We start from the raw sequence: 25,928 nt of genomic DNA, 5'->3' as shown, positions 1-25,928 counted from the left end.
AGATCATCTCTGTCTCTTCTTATAGGGCACTAATCCCATCATGAGGGCTCCACCTTCATGACCTAATTACCTCCCAAAAACCATCACACTGGGGATAAGGGTTTAGACATATGAATTTTAGGGGGCACAAACATTCAGTCCATTGCACAAAGTAAACTCCACCATCAGTCTAGCTCCCTCTTTACCCTGCTTTATATTTCTTCATAGCATTCCTCTGTGTGTGTGTGTGTGTATTCTTCAAGGACAGGGACTTTGTTTGTTTTACTATTATATCCCCAGTGCCTAGAACAGAGCCTGCCACTCATTAGCTGCCCAATAACCATTTAATAAATGAAAAATATACAGTAGAAGCTTTTGAATATAGTGCCTGTTTTAAATTTTGAGAAGATACGTATCATATATATGTGATAAAGACAAAGCTTAAAGTTTCATCTGGCAAGTTCTTACCCTTCAGTGAAACTTGTAAACTTTTAAAATTTTCTTGGACAGAGCAAGAATATGATCCTGGACCAAGCCTTTAAATATATAACAGAATTGAAAAGGCAAAATGATGAACTCCTGCTTAATGGAGGAAACAATGAACAAGGTAAAGATTTAAAAGTTCTTACTTTTTGTTGTATTTTAAAATGTTTAGGTGTTTGTGTCACAGTGAAATTTATATTATGACATAGAAAGCTTTTTGGCCCCAAAACATTATTAAGACCCTGCATTCAGTGGGTCTGGAAGAATAATGTTACCAATAAGTTCATTTTAGTCTAACTCTTTCTCCTCTGTGAGCACCTCTTATCTTGTAGGCATACATAGTTTTGACTTTGAACTCTTCTGTGTATTTCATGTTTGCCTAACTCATGATACTGGTAATGCTAAATCTCCTTTATTCCAATTGGACATTGCAGTTAGGGCAATCCCATAAGAAGATGTAAGGGGGGAGTTCTGCTCAGTGAAATTTATTAAAAAGATTAGGATATGCCTGTGCCAAGACTTAACTATGCATTAACAAAAAAGGCCAAAACATTCATTTTGTTTATACTTCTTGTAATGTGTGCATCAAACTGCCTGATCATTTAATGATACTTGATTCTTAGATAAAGGTGACTTTTTAATGCCATCAAATGAGTTCTCTTTTTCCGTTAGCATTGGAGAGAAAGTTTTCTTATAGCAGCGGGAAAAAAATATTCCAGGCAAGCGTAAAGCTTAGGGTAGGCCAGTTTGAAATTGTCTTTTATTTATACCCCTGACAAGTGCAAGGAGAGAATTTCCTGTGACAACTCAGTAGGCCACCTTAAAAAGAGAGAAAAAAGGGCAGAATTGCCTGAGGTAAGGTCAGTGCTGGGCTGTGTTTATTGTAATGGATGGGAAAGATATTGGAAAGCCTACCTAAGAGGTCAGCATTCAGAATTCTCCTTGTTTACTTTTAGTTAAATATTAGCAGCTTCCCCCCTCACCTAGTTTAGCTGGTGTTTATGGCCCAGGTCTTTTTGTGATGCCGTCAGATAGATAAATGATCCATGTTTAGTAACCAATTGAGGAACCCCACAGAAGGGATGTAAGACAGAATGATGAGTAGACTTTTCTAATGAAGGCTCTTTTGATTTCAAAGCACAGAGGCTGAGACAATCAAGTTACCTTAGGAAAAAGGGAAATTGTTGAAAAATAGAAGTTGCATGGGACTCAGAAAAAGCTGACCAGACAGGCCAGGGGTTAGGGGTGGGATCTAAGGCAGCCTAAATCTGTGTTTGTTATTTCTGTCATGATCGTTATTTCTCTGGTTCTTTTTCTGTGCGTCTGCTCTATCCTCTTTTTTTCTCTCAGTGGCTTCTTCCATATGCTCACTGTGCATGTATCTAGTAGCCAAAGCAATGGCCTTGGACTCAGGCCCTCCTAGGTTTGAGTCTCAGCTTCATTTACTCACTCAGTACCCTTTGGTCAGTTACTTAGCCTCTCCCAGTCCCAGTTTCCCTATGTTAAAATGAGGATAATCCTAGTATCTACCTGGCTGAATTTAGGCAAATTATATAACTGCTCTGGGCCTGTTTCTCACATCTAAAAGTGGTGATAATAAAATATAAATTGCCATCTCATGGTTCTTATGAGGATTAAAAGAGATAATACAAGAACTTAGATTAAAGCCTAGCACAGAGTAATTGCTTGATAAATGTTAGCTGTTATAGTTGTCGTTGTTATTAAATGAAACAAGGAATGAAATGTGCCACGTAGTAAAGGTGCAATAAGTTGAGAACCATGATTATTATTTGGTCCATAATGATTGTTCTTTAATTTCTACTGTCTGTGGACACTGGTATCTTTCTTTTGTCTCTTAGTTTTAAACTAAGAAAAATGATCTGCTAGTTTCAGCTCGTCTTTGTTGGAATGGAACTTTTCATTTCAGGCTCCTTCACAGGGTGTTAGCCTGGAGAATAGGATGCTTCGGAAAAGGAATGAGAATACTCTCCACTGTTTCAAGGCAGATGGGGATGTGTGGGGTCACAGAGCATATACCAGCAGCTAAGCCTGCCCCATTAGTGGTACTCATAGGTGAAGTTATCTACCTTAGAAAGGAGGGCTGTGACAATGCCCTCACTGCTCAGTAGCATACCTGCATTATCCCTACCAAGCAAAGTGCAGGTTCCATTGTCGAGGCTTTCTTTGGTGCACTTTGGTGCCACTTTGCTTCTTATGTGTTCTATTCCTTTTTGTCTCAATTGTTTCAAAGGATAAAATAGAAACTAAAGCCATTTATAAAAGAGACTGTCGGCTGGGCATGGTGGCTCATGCCTGTAATCCCAGCACTTTGGAAGGCCAAGACAGGCAGATAACTTGAGGTCAGGAGTTCAAGACCAGCCTGGCCAACATGGCGAAACCCTGAATCTACTAAAAATATGAAAATTAGCTGGGAGTGTTGGTGCGCACCTGTAATGTCAGCTACTCGGGAGGCTGAGGCAGGAGAATTGCTTGAACCTGGGAGGTGGAGGTTGCAGTGAGCCGAGATCGCACCACTGCACTCCGGCCTGGGTCACAGAGCAAGACTCTGTCTCAAAAGAATAAAATAAAAAATAAAGAGACTGCCTGTTACTATCACAGGTAATGTTGGCTGCTGCAGCATTTAAATGGCATATCGATATTCAATGTTATCTTCCTAGCATGTTACCATGATACCAGTATGTCTTCCCTTACTTCACCTATGTAGCTGCCCTACTGGAAATTTTTGAATTGGGAATTTTGAGGTTTCTACATTATGAGTAATTTTTCAGTTGACCTTTAAAAATTTATACTTTTTAAAGGAGGGCATAGGGATTTAAGATATCATTCTAAAAAGAAAAAAGAAGTTGTATTAGAAAAGAGCTGAAGAGTCTCGGTTGAGGTATTTAGAATGCTAGAATTAGAATTCAGTAGTTTAGTATACAGTTCTTTATCAAGTTATTGTAAATACTGACATTCTCAGGTATTTATAAATTTTTGTTTTTAATATTATAGCTGAAGAAATAAAAAAGCTACGGAAACAACTGGAAGAAATCCAAAAAGAAAATGGCCGATATATTGAATTACTGAAAGCTAATGACATATGCTTATATGATGACCCCACAATTCACTGGAAAGGAAATCTTAAAAACTCAAAGGTCTCTGTTGTTATTCCTAGTGACCAGGTTCAAAAAAATATCATTGTTTATTCCAACGGGAATCAGCCTGGTGGAAACAGCCAGGGAACAGCTGTTCAGGGGATAACTTTTAATGTTAGTCATAATTTACAAAAGCAGACTGCCAATGTGGTGCCAGTACAGAGGACTTGCAATCTTGTGACTCCTGTATCTATTTCTGGAGTTTACCCTTCTGAAAACAAGCCATGGCATCAGACCACAGTTCCTGCATTGGCTACCAACCAGCCTGTTCCTCTTTGTCTTCCTGCTGCCATTTCTGCTCAGAGTATTCTCGAGCTTCCCACCTCTGAAAGCGAATCAAATGTGCTTGGTGCCACAAGTGGCTCACTGATTGCTGTTTCAATTGAATCTGAGCCTCACCAACATCATTCTTTGCACACATGTCTAAATGATCAAAATTCTTCTGAAAATAAGAATGGACAAGAGAACCCCAAAGTATTGAAGAAAATGACCCCTTGTGTTACAAACATCCCCCACAGCTCCTCAGCAACTGCCACTAAAGTGCACCATGGAAACAAGTCCTGCCTGAGCATACAGGACTTCAGAGGTGATTTTCAAAACACTTTTGTTGTTTCAGTTACCACCACAGTCTGCTCGCAGCCTCCCAGAACTGCAGGTGATTCTTCTCCAATGAGCATTAGTAAGAGTGCAGACTTGACAAGTACAGCTACAGTGGTGGCATCATCTGCCCCTGGAGTAGGGAAGGCCACCATTCCTATAAGCACTCTTTCGGGAAACCCTTTGGACAATGGTTGGACTCTTTCTTGTTCTTTGCCTTCTTCAAGTGTTAGTACTTCAGATTTGAAAAACATTAATAGCCTTACACGAATTTCTTCAGCTGGAAACACACAGACAACGTGGACTACTTTGCAACTGGCGGGAAACACTATTCAGCCCTTAAGCCAGACACCATCTTCTGCTGTGACTCCAGTATTAAATGAGTCTGGTACTAGCCCCACCACAAGCAACCACAGTAGACATGTGGCTACAGGAATCAACTTGAATAATTCCTTTCCAGCAGATGGGCAGCCAGTTGAGCAAGTAGTTGTAACATTGCCTTCTTGTCCATCTTTACCTATGCAGCCACTAATTGCCCAGCCACAAGTTAAATCTCAGCCTCCCAAAAATATCCTTCCACTGAATTCAGCAATGCAAGTGATTCAGATGGCTCAGCCAGTCGGGTCAGCTGTTAATGCAGCTCCAACTAATCAAAATGTTATAATTCTTCAGCCACCTAGCACCACCCCATGCCCAACAGTGATGAGGGCAGAAGTTCCCAACCAAACAGTAGGTCAACAGATAGTAATCATACAGGCTGCTAATCAGAATCCTTTGCCACTCCTCCCTGCTCCACCTCCTGGTTCTGTTCGACTCCCCATCAATGGAGCCAATACTGTAATAGGGTCTAATAATTCAGTGCAAAATGTTCCAACACCACAGACTTTTGGAGGAAAGCATCTTGTCCACATATTACCAAGACCTTCATCTTTATCAGCGTCTAACTCAACACAAACTTTTTCTGTTACCATGTCAAACCAACAGCCTCAAACCATTTCTTTAAATGGACAGCTCTTTGCTTTGCAGCCTGTGATGTCTTCATCAGGAACTACAAATCAAACCCCTATGCAAATTATTCAACCCACCACCAGCGAAGATCCAAATACCAATGTTGCCCTGAATACATTTGGTGCTTTGGCCAGCCTCAATCAAAGCATATCACAGATGGCTGGGCAAAGCTGTGTACAATTGTCTATTAGCCAGCCTGCCAATTCTCAAACTGTTGCAAATAGTCAAACCACTACAGCTAACTGTGTTTCATTAACAACAACTGCAGCACCTCCTGTGACAACAGATAGTTCAGCCACACTAGCTAGTACTTATAATCTAGTGAGTACTTCCTCAATGAACACTGTTGCTTGTTTGCCTAACATGAAATCTAAAAGGTTGAATAAGAAGCCAGGTGGCAGGAAACACTTAGCAGCAAACAAGTCAGCATGTCCCCTGACTTCAGTCAGAGATGTGAGCAAGTTAGACTGCCCCAACACTGAAGGCTCAGCAGAGCCACCCTGTAATGATGGACTGCTAGAAAGCTTCCCTGCTGTGTTACCATCTGTCTCTGTGTCCCAGGCAAATAGTGTGAGTGTTTCTGCTTCACATTCTTTGGGTGTTCTAAACTCTGAATCATTAATACCTGAGTCTGTATCGAAATCTAAGTCAGCAGAAAAGTCCAGCCCACCCTCCCAAGAATCTGTAACAAGTGAACATTTTGCAATGGCCGCAGCAAAATCCAAAGATTCTACCCCTAATCTACAACAAGAGACATCTCAGGATAAACCACCAAGTAGTTTAGCATTATCAGATGCTGCCAAACCCTGCGCTTCAGCCAATGTATTGATTCCATCTCCAAGTGATCCTCACATTTTGGTTTCTCAGGTTCCTGGTTTGTCATCTACAGCAAGCACTACAAGTACTGACTGTGGTTCTGAGGTAGAAATCATTGCTGAACCTTGCAGAGTTGAGCAAGATTCATCAGATACAATGCAAACCACAGGTCTCTTAAAGGGGCAAGGTTTAACTACATTGCTATCTGATCTTGCTAAAAAAAAAAACCCTCAGAAATCATCTCTTTCTGATCAGATGGATCATCCTGACTTTTCTTCAGAAAATCCTAAAATAGTTGATTCAAGTGTGAATTTACATCCTAAACAGGAACTATTACTGATGAACAACGATGATAGAGATCCTCCACAGCATCATTCTTGCCTCCCTGATCAAGAGGTTATTAATGGTTCTTTGATCACCGGTAGACAGGCTGACTCTCCCATGTCAACCAGCTCTGGCAGTAGTCGTAGTTTCTCAGTTGCATCCATGCTTCCTGAAACAACAAGAGAAGATGTGACCAGCAATGCAACAACTAATACATGTGACAGCTGTACCTTTGTAGAGCAAACTGATATAGTAGCTCTTGCAGCAAGAGCTATTTTTGACCAGGAGAACCTTGAGAAGGGAAGAGTTGGCCTCCAGGCTGATATAAGGGAAGTTGCTTCAAAGCCTTCTGAAGCATCATTGTTAGAGGGAGACCCACCCTTCAAATCACAGATACCTAAAGAGAGTGGCACAGGACAGGCAGAAGCAACACCAAATGAATTTAATTCTCAGGGTTCAATTGAAGCAACTATGGAGAGGCCCCTTGAAAAACCAAGTTGTTCTCTAGGAATTAAAACATCAAATGCATCTTTACAGGATTCAACTTCTCAGCCACCAAGCATCACCAGTTTAAGCGTGAATAATCTTATCCATCAGAGCAGCATCAGCCATCCTCTGGCCAGCTGTGCGGGTTTATCCCCAGCTTCAGAGCAAACAACTGTGCCTGCAACGGTTAATCTGACCGTTTCATCTAGCTCCTATGGCAGTCAACCTCCTGGACCATCTCTGATGACTGAATATTCCCAAGAACAGCTAAGTACTATGACTAGTACCATACCAAATTCACAGATTCAAGAGCCACTCTTAAAGCCAAGCCATGAAAGCCGTAAGGATTCTGCTAAGCGTGCTGTCCAAGATGACCTTTTACTGTCTTCAGCTAAACGTCAAAAGCACTGTCAGCCAGCCCCCCTCAGGCTTGAAAGTATGTCCCTGATGAGCAGAACTCCAGACACCATTTCTGACCAAACTCAAATGATGGTCAGTCAGATCCCTCCTAATTCTTCAAACTCAGTTGTGCCTGTTAGCAACCCAGCTCATGGAGATGGCCTTACACGATTATTTCCACCTAGTAACAACTTTGTGACTCCTGCATTGAGGCAAACTGAAGTTCAGTGTGGTTCTCAGCCTTCAGTTGCTGAACAGCAGCAAACCCAGGCAAATCAGCATCTACAGGCCCTGCAGCAGCATGTTCCAGCTCAAGGTGTATCTCACCTTCATAGTAACCATCTCTACATAAAGCAGCAGCAGCAGCAACAACAACAACAAGCAGGGCAGTTAAGAGAGAGGCATCACTTATATCAAATGCAGCATCATGTACCTCATGCAGAGAGCTCTGTCCACTCTCAGCCCCATAATGTCCACCAACAGAGGACTCTGCAACAGGAAGTTCAGATGCAGAAAAAGAGGAATCTTGTTCAGGGCACCCAGACCTCTCAGCTTTCCTTACAACCGAAGCACCATGGAACTGACCAATCCCGATCCAAGAGTGGCCAGCCACATCCCCACCATCAGCAGATGCAGCAACAAATGCAGCAACACTTTGGAAGCTCCCAGACAGAGAAGAGCTGTGAAAACCCTTCAACTAGTCGGAACCATCATAACCATCCCCAGAACCATCTCAATCAAGATATTATGCACCAACAGCAGGATGTTGGAAGCAGACAGCAAGGTTCAGGGGTTTCATCTGAACATGTATCTGGCCATAATCCAATGCAGAGGCTTTTGACATCAAGAGGCTTAGAGCAGCAAATGGTGTCCCAACCAAGTATTGTGACTAGATCTTCAGACATGACCTGTACTCCACACAGGCCAGAGAGAAATAGAGTTTCAAGTTATTCTGCTGAGGCACTCATTGGAAAGACATCTTCTAATTCAGAGCAGAGAATGGGGATATCAATTCAGGGTTCCAGAGTTTCAGATCAACTTGAAATGAGAAGCTATCTTGATGTTCCCAGAAATAAGAGTTTGGCTATTCATAATATGCAGGGTCGTGTGGACCATACTGTAGCCTCAGATATCCGCCTTTCTGATTGTCAGACGTTTAAACCAAGTGGAGCTAGTCAACAGCCCCAGAGTAATTTTGAAGTACAGTCTTCAAGAAACAATGAAATAGGTAACCCTGTATCATCATTGCGGAGTATGCAGTCCCAGGCTTTTCGAATTAGTCAAAACACTGGCCCCCCACCAATTGACCGTCAAAAGAGATTACCTTACCCACCAGTTCAGAGCATCCCAACAGGAAATGGTATTCCATCAAGGGACAGTGAAAATACTTGTCACCAAAGTTTCATGCAGAGCTTACTTGCCCCTCACCTCAGTGATCAGGTCATTGGGAGCCAGAGGTCACTCTCAGAACATCAGAGGAATACACAGTGTGGTCCATCCTCTGCAATTGAATATAATTGTCCCCCAACTCATGAAAATGTCCATATTAGAAGAGAGAGTGAGAGTCAGAATAGGGAAAGTTGTGACATGTCGTTAGGTGTAATTAACACCAGGAACAGCACCTTGAATATTCCCTTTTCAAGTTCCTCTTCCTCAGGAGATATTCAAGGTCGAAACACAAGCCCCAATGTTTCTGTACAGAAATCCAATCCCATGAGGATTACTGACAGTCATGCGACCAAGGGCCACATGAACCCTCCAGTCACAACCAACATGCATGGGGTTGCAAGGCCAGCGTTGCCACATCCATCTGTGTCTCATGGAAATGGCGATCAAGGCCCTGCTGTACGTCAAGCTAATTCTTCAGTTCCCCAGAGATCAAGGCATCCCCTGCAAGACAGCAGTGGTTCCAAAATTCGTCAGCCTGAAAGGAATCGTTCTGGAAACCAAAGGCAAAGTACTGTCTTTGATCCAAGTCTTCCCCATCTTCCTCTCTCTACTGGTGGCAGTATGATTCTTGGACGTCAACAACCTGCTACAGAGAAGAGAGGAAGTATTGTTCGTTTCATGCCTGATAGCCCACAAGTACCTAATGATAATTCAGGTCCTGACCAGCATACACTATCACAAAATTTTGGTTTTTCTTTTATTCCTGAGGGTGGCATGAATCCACCAATAAATGCTAATGCTTCTTTCATTCCACAGGTTACTCAGCCTAGTGCCACTCGAACTCCAGCCCTCATCCCGGTAGATCCACAAAATACTCTGCCCTCCTTCTATCCTCCATACTCTCCTGCTCATCCTACACTGTCCAATGATATTTCAATCCCCTATTTTCCTAATCAGATGTTCTCAAATCCTAGCACAGAGAAGGTAAACAGTGGAAGTTTAAATAACCGATTTGGATCAATTTTATCTCCTCCCAGACCTGTTGGGTTTGCTCAACCAAGTTTTCCTCTTCTCCCAGATATGCCACCAATGCACATGACCAACTCTCACTTATCCAATTTTAATATGACATCTTTGTTTCCAGAAATAGCTACAGCGCTTCCTGATGGCTCAGCAATGTCACCTTTGCTTACAATAGCAAATTCCTCTGCCTCTGACTCTTCCAAGCAGTCCTCAAACAGACCTGCCCATAACATAAGCCATATTCTAGGTCATGATTGCAGTTCAGCTGTTTAAATACTGATAAACGAAATGTAAAGGTAATGAGTGAGATTACAAATGTATTTGTGCGTGCATGCGCACAGACATGTACATGAAGAGAAGGATTGTGTGTGTGTGTCTGTATAATCAGTTTTCAGTTATCTTCTGAATGTAGGGAAGCCATGTCAGATGCAGATACTGGGTTGTCAGAAAACAAGTTATCTTTCGTTTTCAACTGCATGGTGTATTTTTTTATTTTCCAAGTAGATTTACATTTCCAAGTTGATATTTCCTAAATACTAATTAGCTGGAAATTGGGGGAGATCATCTTGTCATGTACTGGGTAGTAGGAGGGAGTCTAGACTTTAAACTTGATTGTTGATAACTTATGGAATATGTAGTTAAGTTGCTACTGAAAAATATAGGCAGCTTGATAAAACACAGTGGCTCATAATCAAGTGCTGGCTAATGTCAGCATCTAGAACAGCTTCTTACCTATGACAGATGTTGAACTGATGTTGAGTTTAATGTCCGTAGTTAAAGTCAAGCAGTTAGCAAATAAATAAAAGCAATCAGCCTTTATTCTCAAAGTTTGGTTTAGATACAGGCTTCTTTCTAAATTATAACAATCCATAAATTATCTGAATTTTATGTCTTGTTCTTCAAATTAGGGAGCTGTGTTATCCTTCAATGTGCCAAGATTATTTAAAGCAAAGGTCTTCCTTAGACAATTATTTAGCCTTAAATATAGAAAGCTAAAAAGTTAAGTACATACATATTCTCCATTTTGTGCTTGCATTTTGCATCAGGTCATAAGGGTAAAAGCAGTTAGTTGTATTGTGGAGTTTTGCATGGGTGCAATTAACAATGGATGTTTCATCAACTGAGTTTAGTATTCTCTCTTCATTCTATTTATTTGGTCTTGAAATAAATTCTTTTGCATTCATTTAAATATTAGGATTGATCAGGAAATAGTGTTTGTAATCTACACATTTATTTGAGCCTTACTTTAAAAATATTTCTGAACAGAGATTTAAGCTCTGTCAGTATTTTCATTTACTGATAGTATTTATATTTTAAATATGGCATTGTATATTACATTATTATCCTTCATAACAGAATTATAATGAGAATATGAATTTGTTATTTTTCTTGTTGGTAGATGTGAAATGGTGCTTCAAAAAATATATAGTCTTTCTGTATGTCTCTGTGTGTGTAAGTATGTGTGTGTGTGTACACATATTTTAAAGTATGAATTGGTCCTTTAAAAACAGGCCTGCCATCTGAAAATGGGAAATTGAGACCTGAGACCTGCTAAAGCATAGAAGAACTTGATATAGGTAGGTTTTTGTTTTTTGTTTTTTGTTTTTAAATACATGGAGTCTGGCTCTGTTGCCCAGGCTGGAGTGCAGTGGCGCGATCTCAGCTCACTGCAAGCTCCACCTCCTGGGTTCAAGTGATTCTCCTGCCTCAGCCTCCTGAGTAGCTGGGACTACAGGCACGTGCCACCACACCTGGCTAATTTTTTGTATTTTTAGTAGAGACGGGGTTTCACTGTGTTAGCCAGGATGGTCTTGATCTCCTGACCTCGTGATCCACCCGCCTCAGCCTCCCAAAGTGCCAGGATTACAGGCATGAGCCACCGTGCTTGGCCTAGGTACAGGTTTTTAGAAGCTCCACAGAAGTTTATAATACATTTAAAAACCCACATTAAAATTTGAAAACTTAAAAAAAAACTAAGAAAACAATGGCATATATTCCTTTTCTTAAACCCGTGAAGTCCATTACTTTTTGTTCTTGTTATATTCTGCCAAAAATGGGATGGGGTGGGAGAGATGCATAGAAATTGTTTTATCTGCCTTGTTAACAAAGTGAACTCAAGGACCAGCTTTTCTTTTCTTTTCTTCTTTTCTTTTCTTTTTGAGACTCTGTCACCCAGGCTGGAGTGTTGTTAGGTGCAATTAACACCAGAAACAGCACCTTGAATATATTCCTTTTTCAAGTTCCTCTTCCTCAGGAGATATTCAAGGTCACTTTGTCACCCAGGCTGGAGTCTACAGTGGCAGGATCTTGGCTCACTGCAGCCTCTGCCTCCTGGGTTCAAGCAGTTCTCGAGCCTCAGCCTTCCGAGTAGCTGGGATTACAGGTCTGTGCCACTACACCTGGCTAATTTTTATATTTTTAGTAGAGACAGGGTTTCACCATCTTGGCCAGGCTGGTCTTGAACTCCTGACATCAGGTGATCCACCCACCTCGGCCTCCCAAAGTCCTGGAATTACAGGCATGAGCCACCCCTCCCAGGCCCCCCCCCCTTTTTTTTTTAATCCTAAAAAGCTTTCTAAGGGTTGGTCAGAGCAGTTAACTCCAGTGAATACCTCTTCTAAAGACTCAGCAAAAGGGTCATTTGTGCCTCTTTAACTGTTCTTACCAAACTGTCCTATCTTTTTCTGCTGCCAACTAAGCAGCTTCCTAGGGACAAAAAAATATACAATATATTTTTTTTCTTGCTTACAAAGCAAGAACAACCTGTATTTTCTTCCTTCAAAATGGTCTTGGGGAAGAGTAGGAGAGCTTCATGAATAAGTTACTCAAGACAACAGATAAACACAGTAAGTCAAAACTTTTTATTGAGGAAAAATGTGGCATTTATGACTTGCTTTTTAATTCTCTTAACTGAATTTTAAGCTGCAACGTTCAAATTTTTCTTTGTACTTGAAAGGTCCAGTCTGCCAATTTCAAGAAGGACAGTTTTCTATGTGTTTGGCTATTCATTTCCCTCTCTCCCTCTCATCTGTCTGTCTCTCACTGCCTCTGTATCTGTCTCTCATACACACACACAGACACACACACACACACAGTCACTCTCTCACTCTCTCTCTCTCTCTCTCTCTCCCTCCCTCCCTCCCTCCCTCCCTCCCTCCAGTGGCTGTTAAGTTCTGAAGGACTGGGGACTGCTAGACATAATTGAAAGTAAGGTAACAGGCTAAGGAGAAGCTCAATTTGAACATTGCCATGTAAAGGCCTCAAAGCCTGTGACTTTCAAGTATTTCTGTTGCATTAATTGTATTTTCCTGCTTAGCTGTGTTCAGACATAGTATTTGCATTTCTTGGAGCTTTCATTCCAACAGTCTAACATTTTGATCTTGAAAGAGTCTCAATAAGCCTTATTTGACCATCTGAGGAAAAATGTGACCATCTGTGAATAATTGGCTCCTGCTTACGTGTAGCTCTCATTACTTTACAGATGTATGCATGTGTGTGTAAGACTTCAGTTCATACATGGCTTAATTCTGAAAGTGTTCAGACCATAGTACCCTTATTTGATTTAAAAGCATGAATATATGAGATTTACTAGCAGTATTAAGTATTTGATAATTAGAGCTACGTGATTTTTGGGAAGAAGTTTGTTATATGGTATGTAGTGTTAATCTGGATGTAATTTTTGGTAAAGGGATGGCAGAAAACATAGTCAATTTTGGTTATAATAAATGTAACCTTATTCTTGGCCTGCTCCATGTCAAATAGGGCTCAGGGAAGCTGGTCATTTCCTTAGCGGGATGATTACTCCTTTGCCTTGAAACATTTATTGGGCCCACCATGTATGGATCAGCGTGTGGTAGTAAGTCATACTCCCAAATCAGTGATTCCCAAGTCTTGGCTTTGGGAACCAGTATGCCTCGTATTGTCTTAAAGAGCAACAAGAATTTCTTGAAACAAAATTAGTTCAAAATTGATTTAAATTTTTTAACTTCTGGAAATACACGAAGTTATGTCTGAGTCATGAGTGACAGTCATTGATTAAATCATTTCTCTGTCTCTTTTTTAGCATCATTGATCACAGAATCAGTTATAAAAAGTGGTTGATTCCTTTCAACATTTAACAATAACTTCTAATGAAGGGAAAAATTCCAGATTCTCTTCATGCGTAAACATTTAATGTGTCAATCATAGATGAAAGGAATCTAGTTTGATGTTGTTTCTTTCTTTTTTTTGGAAAATACAAGTTTCTCTGGGATGGCTTATATGTTGTTTTATACCGGTTCAGGAAATTTATTTTTGTTTTTATTGTAAGACCTTTTGGGGTACCAGAGATGGCACCTTTTTTCTAGGTAAGGTGTAGGAATTCCTCAATGGTCTTGCTTCGTAAAATTTAACATATCAGAACTGGGGAAAGAGAAAGGAGGGGATTATTTTTTTGCAGCATTTTCCAGTCACATATCAGGGTTATACTGAACTGCGACAAAGATCAACTTTTCAAAATTAGCCTTCTTAAAATACAAAATGATTTAAGTATTTTAAAGATAATTTATTTGCCTTGCTCTTGCCTTCTAACATTAGCCATTTCATGGAGAGGCTAAAACTTATACTCCAAAAAATGTGGAAGCACATTTTAATGGGAGTAAAATTAAAAAATTTTGAGAAAGGGTAAAATCTTATGAATATGCATCTTCTTAGCTTTATCTTCCCTTTGATAGGTAGGCACTTATGCTCTTCCATCTGCTCCATGTCAAATAGGGCTCAGGGAAGCCGGTCATTTCCTTAGCGGGATGATTACTCCTTTGCCTTGAAACATTTATTGGGCCCACCATGTATGGATCAGCGTGTGGTAGTGAGTCATACTCCCAAATCAGTGATTCCCAAGTCTTGGCTTTGGGAACCAGTATGCCTCGTATTCTCTTAAAAAGCAACAATAATTTCTTGAAACAAAATTAGTTCAGAATTGATTTAAAATACTTCAATGTGCCATATAGCTCTGTCCCTTGGTTTGGTTGGCCTTGTTTTTTCCTGTGAAGAATGAAAGGGCAAAGGTGATACCAAAATGAAACAGCTTTGGAGTGATATCTTTAGGAGCCTGGAAGCCATTTTTGTAATTTTGTTGTCTATATAAATGCTACCTTTGCCTGGAGGTAGTGTGCCTGTGGCTGTGTACATCCAGAGGTCAACAGTAATAGCCAACAACCAGACAAACTAGTGAAGTTAATCTGTGAGTGATGATTTTATGATACTTATGCAAATTAAAGGCAGAAGTTAGTTTCTTCTCAAGATGCCTTTTTGGCTGAACATTACCGTTTTTCTTTCCCCAGGGTTTGAAAGAAAAGGGCCTTTTTTGGATTTAACTATATTCTGTCTGCATTCTATTCTTCATGCGTAGGTTTCTACTAGAACCTGTGGAGGGGGGACACCAAATTTAGATTGAGGCAGTCCACGCTGATAAGAAGCGTGAGGACCTTGTTGGACACAGAGCTTCTAGATCTTTCCACCTGTAGCCTCTACCCTGTTCCTGCACTTTACCTGAAACTGTGCCTCTGGTCTTTAGACCAGCTGTTGGAACGTATCACTCACCCACTCCTCTGTTATAGCAAAGGGCCAGCTGGGATGGTACATGCTGTGTAATCAGACACCTTCTCGACAAGTACAGCTGATGTTTCTCACTGTTGCCTTACCATTCTCTGAGCCATCTTTGATGTTGATTTGTAAAAAAACCAAAAAACAAAAAAACAAACAAAAAAAACTTAGTAGCAAAACTCCTGTTAAACTCAGAGCTTGTATGTGGTGGTCATTCAACATCCTTATTTCTAGATTTACACAAACTGTACCAACTGTAATCTTTTTCTGGCACGCGTACGTGGTCAGATGCTTCATAAACATGAGCCAACTTGGGTTGTAAACATTGGACATAATATACAAATTGGCGAATTTTGGATGACTGCATAATCCTGTCATTAGAGATTTCATAAGACAGAAGAAAACTGTTTATTTGTAATTTAACACATTTTTTAAAAAGATGATCTTTAATTTCTTTCCCTCAGTTGTGTATACAGCTATACACCATGCTAACACCATACTATGTCATAGGAACTTAAAGTTAGATGTATCTAAATCCCTTCACTTTTCTAAGACTTCTCTGTGCTCCCACCCCTGAAGTCTTCAAATCATTTTTCATCTGTGAAGTCACTGAGGTACTGGGCTTGACTATAGTGGTAACAGTTAAGGGGAGTTGAACTATTGATCTTCCAAGAAGAAAGGGACCAGACAGTGTTAAGATGCTGCAGTTGTGTTACTGTGAAGAAAAGATTCGCTTCCACTTTCAGCAGGCTATATAAATATATATACATATATATATATATTTTCACTTTGGTAAAAAAAAATTGAAAAATCTGAGGAGAACATAATTACCTTCACAAATTATTTATAGATACACTGGGTGAGAAGCTTACTGTAGGGCAGTCACCCAGAAAAAACTAATTTTAGTGCTTTCAATAGTGTAATATTTGTATCTATTACCATGGCAGCAGTGTCTGCTGCACACTGTGTCCTATTACTGTAAATCTCCTGGTTTATAATTCTTATGGAAACTAATTTGTTTTGTAATGGAATCCAGAGCAGATATGTATAATATGATCAGGATTGTCCTACAGTTGTAAATAAGAATAGGTCCTGTTTATTTTGACATCTTTTTACAAATGCATTGTATTAGGGTGTGAATATTCTGAACCATCCTCTTGTTTAAAGTTTGGAAATTTTTATTGTTAAATGTAACATTTTAATGGTTGTAATAATTGTATAGATATGAATATAGTATTTTATTTAAGAAAATAAACTTTGCATTTTTGCATTATAAATTGTCTTCCCTGATCATTGCATGTGCCACTTCAAACCTGCATTAAAGTGGCTTGTCTTGCACTGAAGTATTCTATTCAAGTAATCTTTAAATTTTGCTATAACATCTGAAAATAATGCCATGACATATTTGCCATAGGGATTGTGTTCCTGATCAACTAGCAGACCTCAAATCATAATTATGACCAGAACTATCTTGTTAGAACAAACTGTATACCTCTATACTCATAAAAAGTAAAATTAGAATTTCAGATCTGGAAGAGTATTTCAAGATGATCCACTTTAAACTCTGCTGATTTTATAGTGGAGGAAACTGAAGCACAGAACTTTGAGACAAGTTAGGTCTTTCCCGATAGCTGCCCACATCACTTAGCAAAACTCACAAGCATGAAGCCTGGAGGCAAAACAATTGCACGGGAACTTGTACAGTATAAAGTGATGTAAAGTTTAAATGCCCATACATCAGACAATTTATTGTTTGGGCTAGCCTACAGGTGTGGTAAAAATGATAAGGAAATGATAAACTCAAAATTCAAGATAATGGCTACTTCTTAGAAAAGGATAAAGGGATGATATCAAGGAGGGAGGGGTACTTCAAAAGTATTGTTATATTCTATTGCACTGGGTAGCAGATGCTCAGGTGTTGATCTCGTTTATGCCTGAAGTCTTTGTTCTATGAATGTCTAAAATATATCCTAATGTTTTAAAAGGTAAAATGGCCAGGCACAGTAGCTCACACCTGTAATCCCAGCACTTTGGGAGGCTAAGACAGGTGGGTCACTTGAGGTCAGGGGTTCGAGATCAGCCTGTCCAACATGGTGAAACCCCATCTCTACTAAAAATACAAAAATTATTGTATTTTTACAATACAATTGGGTGTGGTGGCATATGCCTGTAATCCCAGCTACTGGGGAGACTGAGGCAGGAGAATTGCTTGAACTTGGGAGGCAGAAGTTGCAGTGAGCCAAGATTGTACCACTGCACTCCAGCCTGGGCGACAGAGCAAGACTCTGTCTCAAAACAAATAAATAAAAATAAAAGGTAAACTGAGGACCTTAGACACCACTTATTCTCACATATACTCCAGGAAATTAAAGCTCACAATATTTTCCTTGACCTGTCTTCTTGGGACTTCAGATTAAAAGTCGGTATTCTGACTGTGAAGGGCTAATTTCCTACTATTGCATACCACCTCCCATTCAGATGTTATAGATGGAAGATACATTTTGATTATACAAGAAGCCCTAATATGCCATGAAAGACATATAAATCATAAAGATGCAAACACTATGCTTAAATTTAATCTCCCTAAAAGTTACAGTGTAGTTTTTGGAATTAACAGCAATTACAAATATAAGAGACTATCTGAACAAAATTCCACAGAGAAATTCCATTTCTAGGTAAGCTGAGATCTCTGGTCTTTTTTCCCCTGGGGATGTTGGATGAGTCTGGGCTGAAAAGGCAGAGTGAAAGCACCCATAGTTTCATGAAACTTAGGAGACAAAGTCCTGCTAGAGGGAGCAGGTGTCATTCTCAAGACATTTAAAACCAGAGGCAAACTGAATCTAACTAAAGCTACATCCCAGCTCTCATACAGCTCAATACTCTCTGCCTAACAAAGGAAACATGAACCCTCTCTGGTGGAAAATACCATCCACCTTAATCTCTAACGTTCTTTTATATACAATCCCCAGAAAATATATACAATGTCTAGGAAATGTGGCCAAAAAGCAGAAAGAAAAGCGGATTGTATAAGTAGACCCACAGACAATCAAGATGCACAGACAAGGGCTTTAAAATAACTATAAAAATATGTTAAAATGGAAAAATTTTAAAATACGTTAAAAATAGAGAATTATAATTTATAAAAAAAGAAATGGAACAGAAAACAGTAGTTGCTGGGGGAAGGTGGAAGGGTTGACTACAAAGAGGAACAAATTATGGGGGGAGATGTTTTATATCTTGTGTTGTTAAAAGTCACAGAATTGTACTCTGTCAGGTGGATTTTGGATGTAAGTTATACTTCAGTAAACCTGACAAATAATGGAAAAAAAGAATAGAATGAACATCTAGAGCTGGAAAAGTGAAATTAGGAAATTCTTTTTTTTTTTTTTTTTTTGAGATGGAGTCTTGCTCTGTCACCCTGGCTGGAGTGCAGTGGTGCAATCTTGGCTCATTGCAAGCTCCACCTCTGGGGTTCATGCCATTCTCCTGCCTCAGCCTTCCAAGTAGCTGGGACTACAGGCACCCGCCACCGCGCCTGGCTAATTTTTTTTGTATTTTTAGTAGAGACAGGGTTTCACCATGTTAGCCAGGATGGTCTTGATCTCCTGACCTCGTAATCCACCTGCCTCAGCCTCCCAAAGTGCTGGGGTTACAGACATGAGCCACCACACCCAGCCAGGAAATTCTTAAATAAATTTGTAGTAAAGTACACATATCAGTCAATAGGAAATCAAACCAAAGCACAGAGAAAAAAAAAAAGGAATAGAAAAGAGTGATCAAAATGCAAGATATGTGTGGGGCACTGTCAAAATATCCAACTTATGTATCACTAGAGCCTCAAACAGAGAGGAGAGAGAATTGGACAGAAGTAATATTTGATGGGTGAAAATGTTCAAAACTGATAAATATGTTAACTATAGATTCTAGATGTTTGGTGAACCCACAAGTAGGATAAATGTAAAGAAAGTTACACTTATACATCATAAGCAGACATCTGAACTCTAAAGATAAAGGACTTTGGGAGGTCAAGGCAGGCAGATCACTTGAGGTCAGGAGTTCAAGACCAGCCTGGCCAACATGATGAAATCCTGTCTCTACTAAAAATACAGAAATTAGCCAGGCATGGTCGTGGGCACCTGTAATCCCAGCTACTTGGCCCAGCTTGGGTGACAGAGTATGATTCTATGTCAAAAAAAGAAAAAATGAAAAAGAAAAAAAGAAAATTTGAAAGCACCTGGGTGATAAAGATACATTGCCTTCAAAGAAGCAACAATAGGACTGCTGACTTTATAACAAAAATGATGGAAGCCAGGAGACAGTGGAATGGCATCTTAAAAGTAAAGGACAAAAAACAACAACAACAAAAAAACAAAAAACCTACCAACATGGAATTCTATAAATTATTAAAATTCCCTAAAAACTAAAAGAGAAACACATATTCATACAAACAAAAATTGAGCAATATTTTGTTTTACCAGTAGACCAGCACTACAAGAAATTTTAAAGGAAGTTATTCGGTTTGCTGGAAAATGATCCCAGATGAAAGAAGTGAAGAGGGCTTGAAAGGGTAAATTATTGGCAAATATAAAAGAATATTGAGATTTAAAACAATAACAATGTCTTGTAAGGCTTATGCAAATGCAGAAGTAAAATATATTACAATAATAAGACAAAGTGAGAGGATAAATGAAGTAAAACTGGTGTGGATATTTTATTGCTGAGAAGTTGTAGAAAATGATAATTAAAGGTAGATGGTAATAAATCAAGGTTCTGTATTATAATTTCAAAAGAATAATAAAATAAGGCAAAACCGAAATGCTAATAGATAAGATAAAATAGAGAAGGTAAAAGGGAATAACAAAATACTGGATTATTCAATGTATTTAATCAAATAATTAAATATTTAAGGACACACTTTTAAATAAGTCAGAAAAAATGAATAAAAAAACAGAACAAATAGAAAAATAACAGCAAAATGATGGACTTACAACCATCTATATCAGTATATTATAGATTGAAATAGCCATTTAAAATTTTAAAAGTAGACTGAATTACAAAATTTAGAATCAACTATATGTTGTTTACAAAAAGCACAAAAAACCCACCTTAATTATAAGGAAACAGATTAAAAGTAAAAGGATGGAAAAAGATATGTAAGATATGTAAATGCTAATCAAAAGAAAGCTAATATGGCTATAGTAAAATCAGATTATTATGGCCTGACTTTGCTGCTGGGTCTGCTGTTACCACCCCTTTAAAGCTGTTGGATGTCAAACATGCTACATAAGAACCAGAGGCCACAAGTAATTCAAACGTTTTTTCCTCATTCAGGACTACACAAACTTATGAAGTGTGAAGAGTCCCTGGGTGAGGTAGCCCACCACCTGAAAGAAGTCTCTCTAATGTTTGGGTAGAGTGTGGGGGAGATAAGAGGGAAGAGAGAGAGAGAGACCTGTGTGATGTAGCTAAAGCATTAATTTGAGGGAAATGTATAGCTTTAAATGCCTATGTAAAAAAAGAGAATTTGAAAAAATCAGTGATTTCAGTTTCCATCTCCAGAAGCTGGAAAAATAGTAAATTAAGTCCAATGTAAGTCAAAGGAAAAGTATAATAGAGCAGAAATCAATAAAATAGAAAGCAGATAGCTGACAGAGAAAATCAACAAACAAAAAGTTAATACTTAGAAAAGGCTAAAAAAGAAAAAAGAGGTCAAACGCGATGGCTCACGCCTGTAATTCTAGCATGGCGAAACCCTGTCTCTACAAAAAATACAAAAATTAGCCCGGTGTGGCGGTGCACTCCTGTAGTTGCAGCTACCCAGGAGGTTGAGGTGGGAGAATCATTTGACCCTGAGCAGTGGAGATTGCAGTGAGCTGAGATTGCGCAACTGCACTCCAGCCTGGGTGACAGAATGGTACCCTGTCTCAAAAAAAGAAAAAAAAAAAAGACCAGGAAAAAAGAAGATAAATATGAATGATCAATGTCATGAATGTAAAAGAGGATATCACAAAACATTATACAGAAATTAAAAACATAAAACATTATTTACAACTTTGTGCCAATAATATTGACAACTTAGAGGAAATTGACAAAATTATTGAAAAATGCAACTTATCGAAATAGATACAAGAAGAATAGAAAATCTTTATAGTCTTATACCTACTGATGAAATGGAATCTATTATTTAAAATCTTCCTACTACACATTATAGGATTCCATTTCTATGAAAGTCTAGAATAGGTAAATCTATAGAGACAGAAAGTAGATTAGTAGGTATCTAGATACCTGGGGGCTTTGGAGGAAAATGAGGAATGACTGTTAATGGGTGTGGAATTTCTTTTGGGGGTGGTGAAAACGTTTTAAAATTAATCATGGTAATGTTGCACAACTCTGTGAATTGACTAAAAGCTGTTGAACTGTATGCTTTTAAATGGGCAAATTTTATGGTGAATTATATCTCAGTAAAGTTGGTTTTTAAAAAAATCTTCCTACAATGAAAATTTCAAGCTCAAGTGATTTCAGGGGTAAATTCCTCTAACTATCAAAGGAAGAAGTACACCAATCTACTCAAATTCATAAACTAGAGAAAGAGGGAACACTTCTAAACTTGCTTTAGGAAGTTAACATGACCTCAATATCAAAATTTACATTACAGTAAAAGAAAATTATAGGCCCATATCCTGAATAAACATAAGTATGAAAATGCTAAACAAAATGTCAGCAAATTGAATCTAGTGATATAGGAAAAGAATAGTACATCATCATCATATGGTGTTTATTTCAGGAAAGCTAAGTTGTTTTAGCACTTTAAAATCAATTTTTCAACTCATTGTATTAGTAGAATAAAGGAACAAAGCATATAGTAACTCAAACAGTTAATAAAATTCAGCATCCATTTATGGCAAAAATGCTAAACAAAATTGAAAGAGAAACATTCTCAATATGATAAGGCACATCTACAAAAAAACCAAAACCAAAACCCCACAGCTGTCACACTTAATGATATCCCCCTGAAGTTAGAAACAAGACAAGAATGATAATTATTCAACATTTTAGTGGTATTCCCTGCCAGTGTATTACTAAGCAATAAAGCTACCCACCAAAAACTATAAAATGTTGCTGGAATAAATTAAAGGAGCTCAAAAGAAGCAGAAAGGGCTGGACGCAGCGGCTCATGCCTGTAATCTCAGCACTTTGGGAGGCCGAGGCGGGCGGATCATGAGGTCAGGAGATCGAGGCCATCCTGGCTAACACGGTGAAATCCCGTCTCTACTAAAAATACAAAAAAAAAAAAAATTAGCCGGGCGTGGTGGTGGGCGCCTGTAGTCCCAGCTACTCGGGAGGCTGAGGCAGGAGAATGGCGTGAACCCCAGAGGCGGAGCTTGCAGTGAGCCGAGATTGCGCCACTGCACTCCAGCCTGGGCGACAGAGCGAGACTCTGCCTCAAAAAAAAAAGCAGAAAGGATGCAATGCCATTCAGATGTATCTATAGAGATATGCAATTGCAACTTAAATCACTGCAGATATTTTTTGAGGAGAGTTGGAAATTGACAAACTGATTCTAAAATTTATATAGTATTTAATATAATAATTACATAAATGTAAAGATCCTAGAATAGCCCAGACCATCTTAAAGAACAAAGTTGGAAGACTTAAACTGCCAAAAAATTAGTGTAAAACTTGGTAATTAAAACAGTGTGATAATGGCACAATGATAGATGGTAAACTGATGGAAGGAAAAAGAAATTTCATAAATAGACTACACGTAGTCAATTGATTGATGACAAAGCTGCCAATTGCATTTCAGTGAGTAAAAATTGTCTTTTCAATAAATTGTGCTGATGCCAATGGATATCTGTAGGGGGAGGGGGAAAACTAGACCTCTTACCTCAAAGTACACATACAAATTAATTTGAGATGGATTCTAGACCTAATTGTGAAAGGTAAAAGACTAAAGATCCTAGAATAGTGGTTTTTAAATGTGGCCCCCAGAATCTCCGGGGTTTTCTGAAATCTTTTTCAGGAGTCCATAAGGTCAAAAGTATTTTTTATGCTAGTACTAAGATGTGGCATGCCTATACATTGTGTTCATATTTGCGCTTACAGTGCAAAAGCAATGGTGGGTAAAACTGCTGGTCCTTTAGCGTGAATCAAGGCAGCGGCATCATGACTGTCCTAATGATCATCATAAACTCATAGTAAAAAATAGTTCAGCTTAGAATGTCCTTGGTGGAGCAATAAAATGTATTAATTTTATTAAAATTTGACTCAAGTACATTTCCTTTTAATATTACCTTTAAACATTACATTAGTGTTTTGTATTCTGGGACCACATGGAAAGCAAACATAAAATACTTCTGTTGCAAACCAAAGTATAACGGTTAGCTCAAGGGAAAGCACTAGGGCAATTGTTTGAATTGTGGGAGAAAATAGTGGCTTTTTTTCATAGAATACTGTTTCATAGATTGCTATTTTTAGTGGAAAGAATGGCTGGCTGGGCATGGTGGCTCACACCTGTAATCCCAGCACGTTGGAAGACCGATGTGGGTGGATCAAGTGTGGCCAGGAGTTCAAGACCAGCCTGGCCAACATGGCAAAACCTGTCTCTACTAAAAATACAAAAATTAGCTGGGGGGTGGCATGTACCTGCAGTCCCAGCTACTCAGGAGGCTGAGGCACACAAATCGCCTGAACCCAGGAGGCAGAAGCTGCAGTGAGCAGAGATTGCACCACTGCACTCCAGCCTGGGTGACAGAGACAGACTCCGTCTCCAAAAAAAAAAAAAAAAAGCGTGCCTAAAATCTATGATTATTTAGACTTGAATATTTGGCAGGCATTTTCTCAAAAATGAATGAAACGAGCCCATCACAGTATTTACCACTGTGAGCTTGACAGGTTCCCACTAAGACTTCTCCAATGAGATGAGTGGTGACATTAATGAATAGTATATGTATTTATTAATAATTATATAATGAAATGTGTCAGTGTTTGGAAGGTTTTTATAATTCAGTGAACCAATATTTTCCAAATGGCCAAGGCATGCTGTTACAAAATCATGCATGAGTAAAAAAAATCCATTCAAGTGCAAAATAGACCAATGGATTTCAATGTAACACAACATGAAAAGTTTACTGATATGGTTTCAAATGCCATTGCAACTAATTTTGGGGAGCTACCATTTGTTGAGTTTTGGTATAGTATTGGAGAAAAATATCCACAATTATCTAAAAAGGCTACTAAAATGTTCTTCCCTTTTCAACTACATACTTTAGTTTGAGTTTAGATTTTCTTCATACACAGTCATGTGCTGTATGAGGACATTTTGCTCAATGACTGAATATACATGATGTTGGTTCCATGAGGTTATAATGGAGCTGAAAATTCTTATCGCCTAGTGACATGATAGCCATCACAACGCCCTAGCACAAGGCATTATTCATGTGTTTGTGGTGATGCTGGTGTGAACAAACTTACTGTGCTGCTAGTCACATACAAGTACAGCAATACAACTATATACAGTACTCAATACTTGATAATGATAATAAATGACTATATTACTGGTTTATGTATTTACTATACCATAGTTTTTTATTGTTATTTTAGAGTGTACCCCTTCTACTTATTTTTTAAAAAAAGTTAACTGTGAAACAGCCTCAGGCAGGTCCTTCAGGAGGTATTCCAGAAGGCATTGTTGTCATAGGAGATGACAGCTCCCTGTGTGTTATTGCCCGTGGAGACCTCCAGTGGGACAAGATGGAGAGGCAGAAGACAGTGATATTGACCATCCTGACCCTAGGCTAATGTGTATGTTTGTGTCTTAGTTTTTTACAAAATGTTTAAAAAGTAAGAAAATAAAAAATGACACTTATTCAAATTCAAAAAAGAAAATAAAAAATAAAAAAGTTAAAAAATAGAAAAAAGTATAGAATAAAGATACAAAGAAAAATATTTTTGTACAACTTTACAATGTGTTTGTGTTTGAAGCTGTTATTACCAAAGAGTAAAAAAGTTAAAAAATTAAAGTTTAAAAGTAAAAGTGTAATAGTAAGCTGTTTCATTTATTGAAGAAAATTTTTTTTTAGAAAATAAATTTAGTGTAGCCTCAGTGTACAGTGTCTATAAAGTCTAATGCAGAGTAATGTCCTATGCCTTCCCATTCACTGACCACTCACTCATTGACTCACCCAGAACAACTTCCAGTCCTGCAAACTCTGTTCATGGTAAGTGCCCTATATATAGGTGTACCATTTTTTAATCTTTTATACCATATTTTTACTGTACATTTTCTATGTTTACGTATGTTTAGATACCCAAATACTTACCATTGTGTTACAGTTGTCTATAGTATTCAGTACAGTAGCGTCCTGTACAGGTTTGTAGCCCAGGTGTGTAGTAGGGTATACCATGTAGGTGTAAGTACACTCTGTGATGTTGGCATAACAGCAAAAACCCCTAATGACACATTTTTCAGAATGTATCACCATTGTTAAGTGACACTTGACGGTACTTCAAGCAAAACACACACTGCAGCAAAGTGAATGCAGAAACCCATATGGGAATTCAGCTATTGTCTATCAAGTCAGACATTAAACTGATTACAAAAATGTAAAACAGCATCAATCTTCTCACAATTTTTGTTTGGAAAAATGTAGTTATTTCCATAAAATGTTATTTGTATTATGTAAT

General features: G+C 38.6%; 1 protein-coding gene across 3 annotated transcripts in view; it reads left to right on the top strand.

The window, feature by feature from the left end:
* The window catches only part of USF3 (upstream transcription factor family member 3), a 48,164-nt gene extending 31,645 nt beyond the window's left edge, over window positions 1-16,519 (top strand). For all 3 annotated transcript variants that reach the window (XM_055381650.2, XM_004036074.5, XM_055381649.2), the window contains 2 exons: window positions 490-586; window positions 3,475-16,519. In XM_055381650.2, coding sequence (XP_055237625.1) covers window positions 490-586; window positions 3,475-9,932 — 6,555 coding nt within the window. In that variant the 3' untranslated portion in view covers window positions 9,933-16,519. The remainder of the gene's footprint in view (window positions 1-489; window positions 587-3,474) is intronic.
* The last annotated feature ends 9,409 nt before the right edge of the window (window positions 16,520-25,928 follow it).

The sequence above is a fragment of the Gorilla gorilla genome, chromosome 2 (assembly GCF_029281585.2).
Source record: "Gorilla gorilla gorilla isolate KB3781 chromosome 2, NHGRI_mGorGor1-v2.1_pri, whole genome shotgun sequence".
Classification (NCBI taxonomy): domain Eukaryota; kingdom Metazoa; phylum Chordata; class Mammalia; order Primates; family Hominidae; genus Gorilla; species Gorilla gorilla.
Note: the sequence above shows the minus strand (reverse complement) of the source record. Positions and strands in the feature narration are given on the sequence as shown.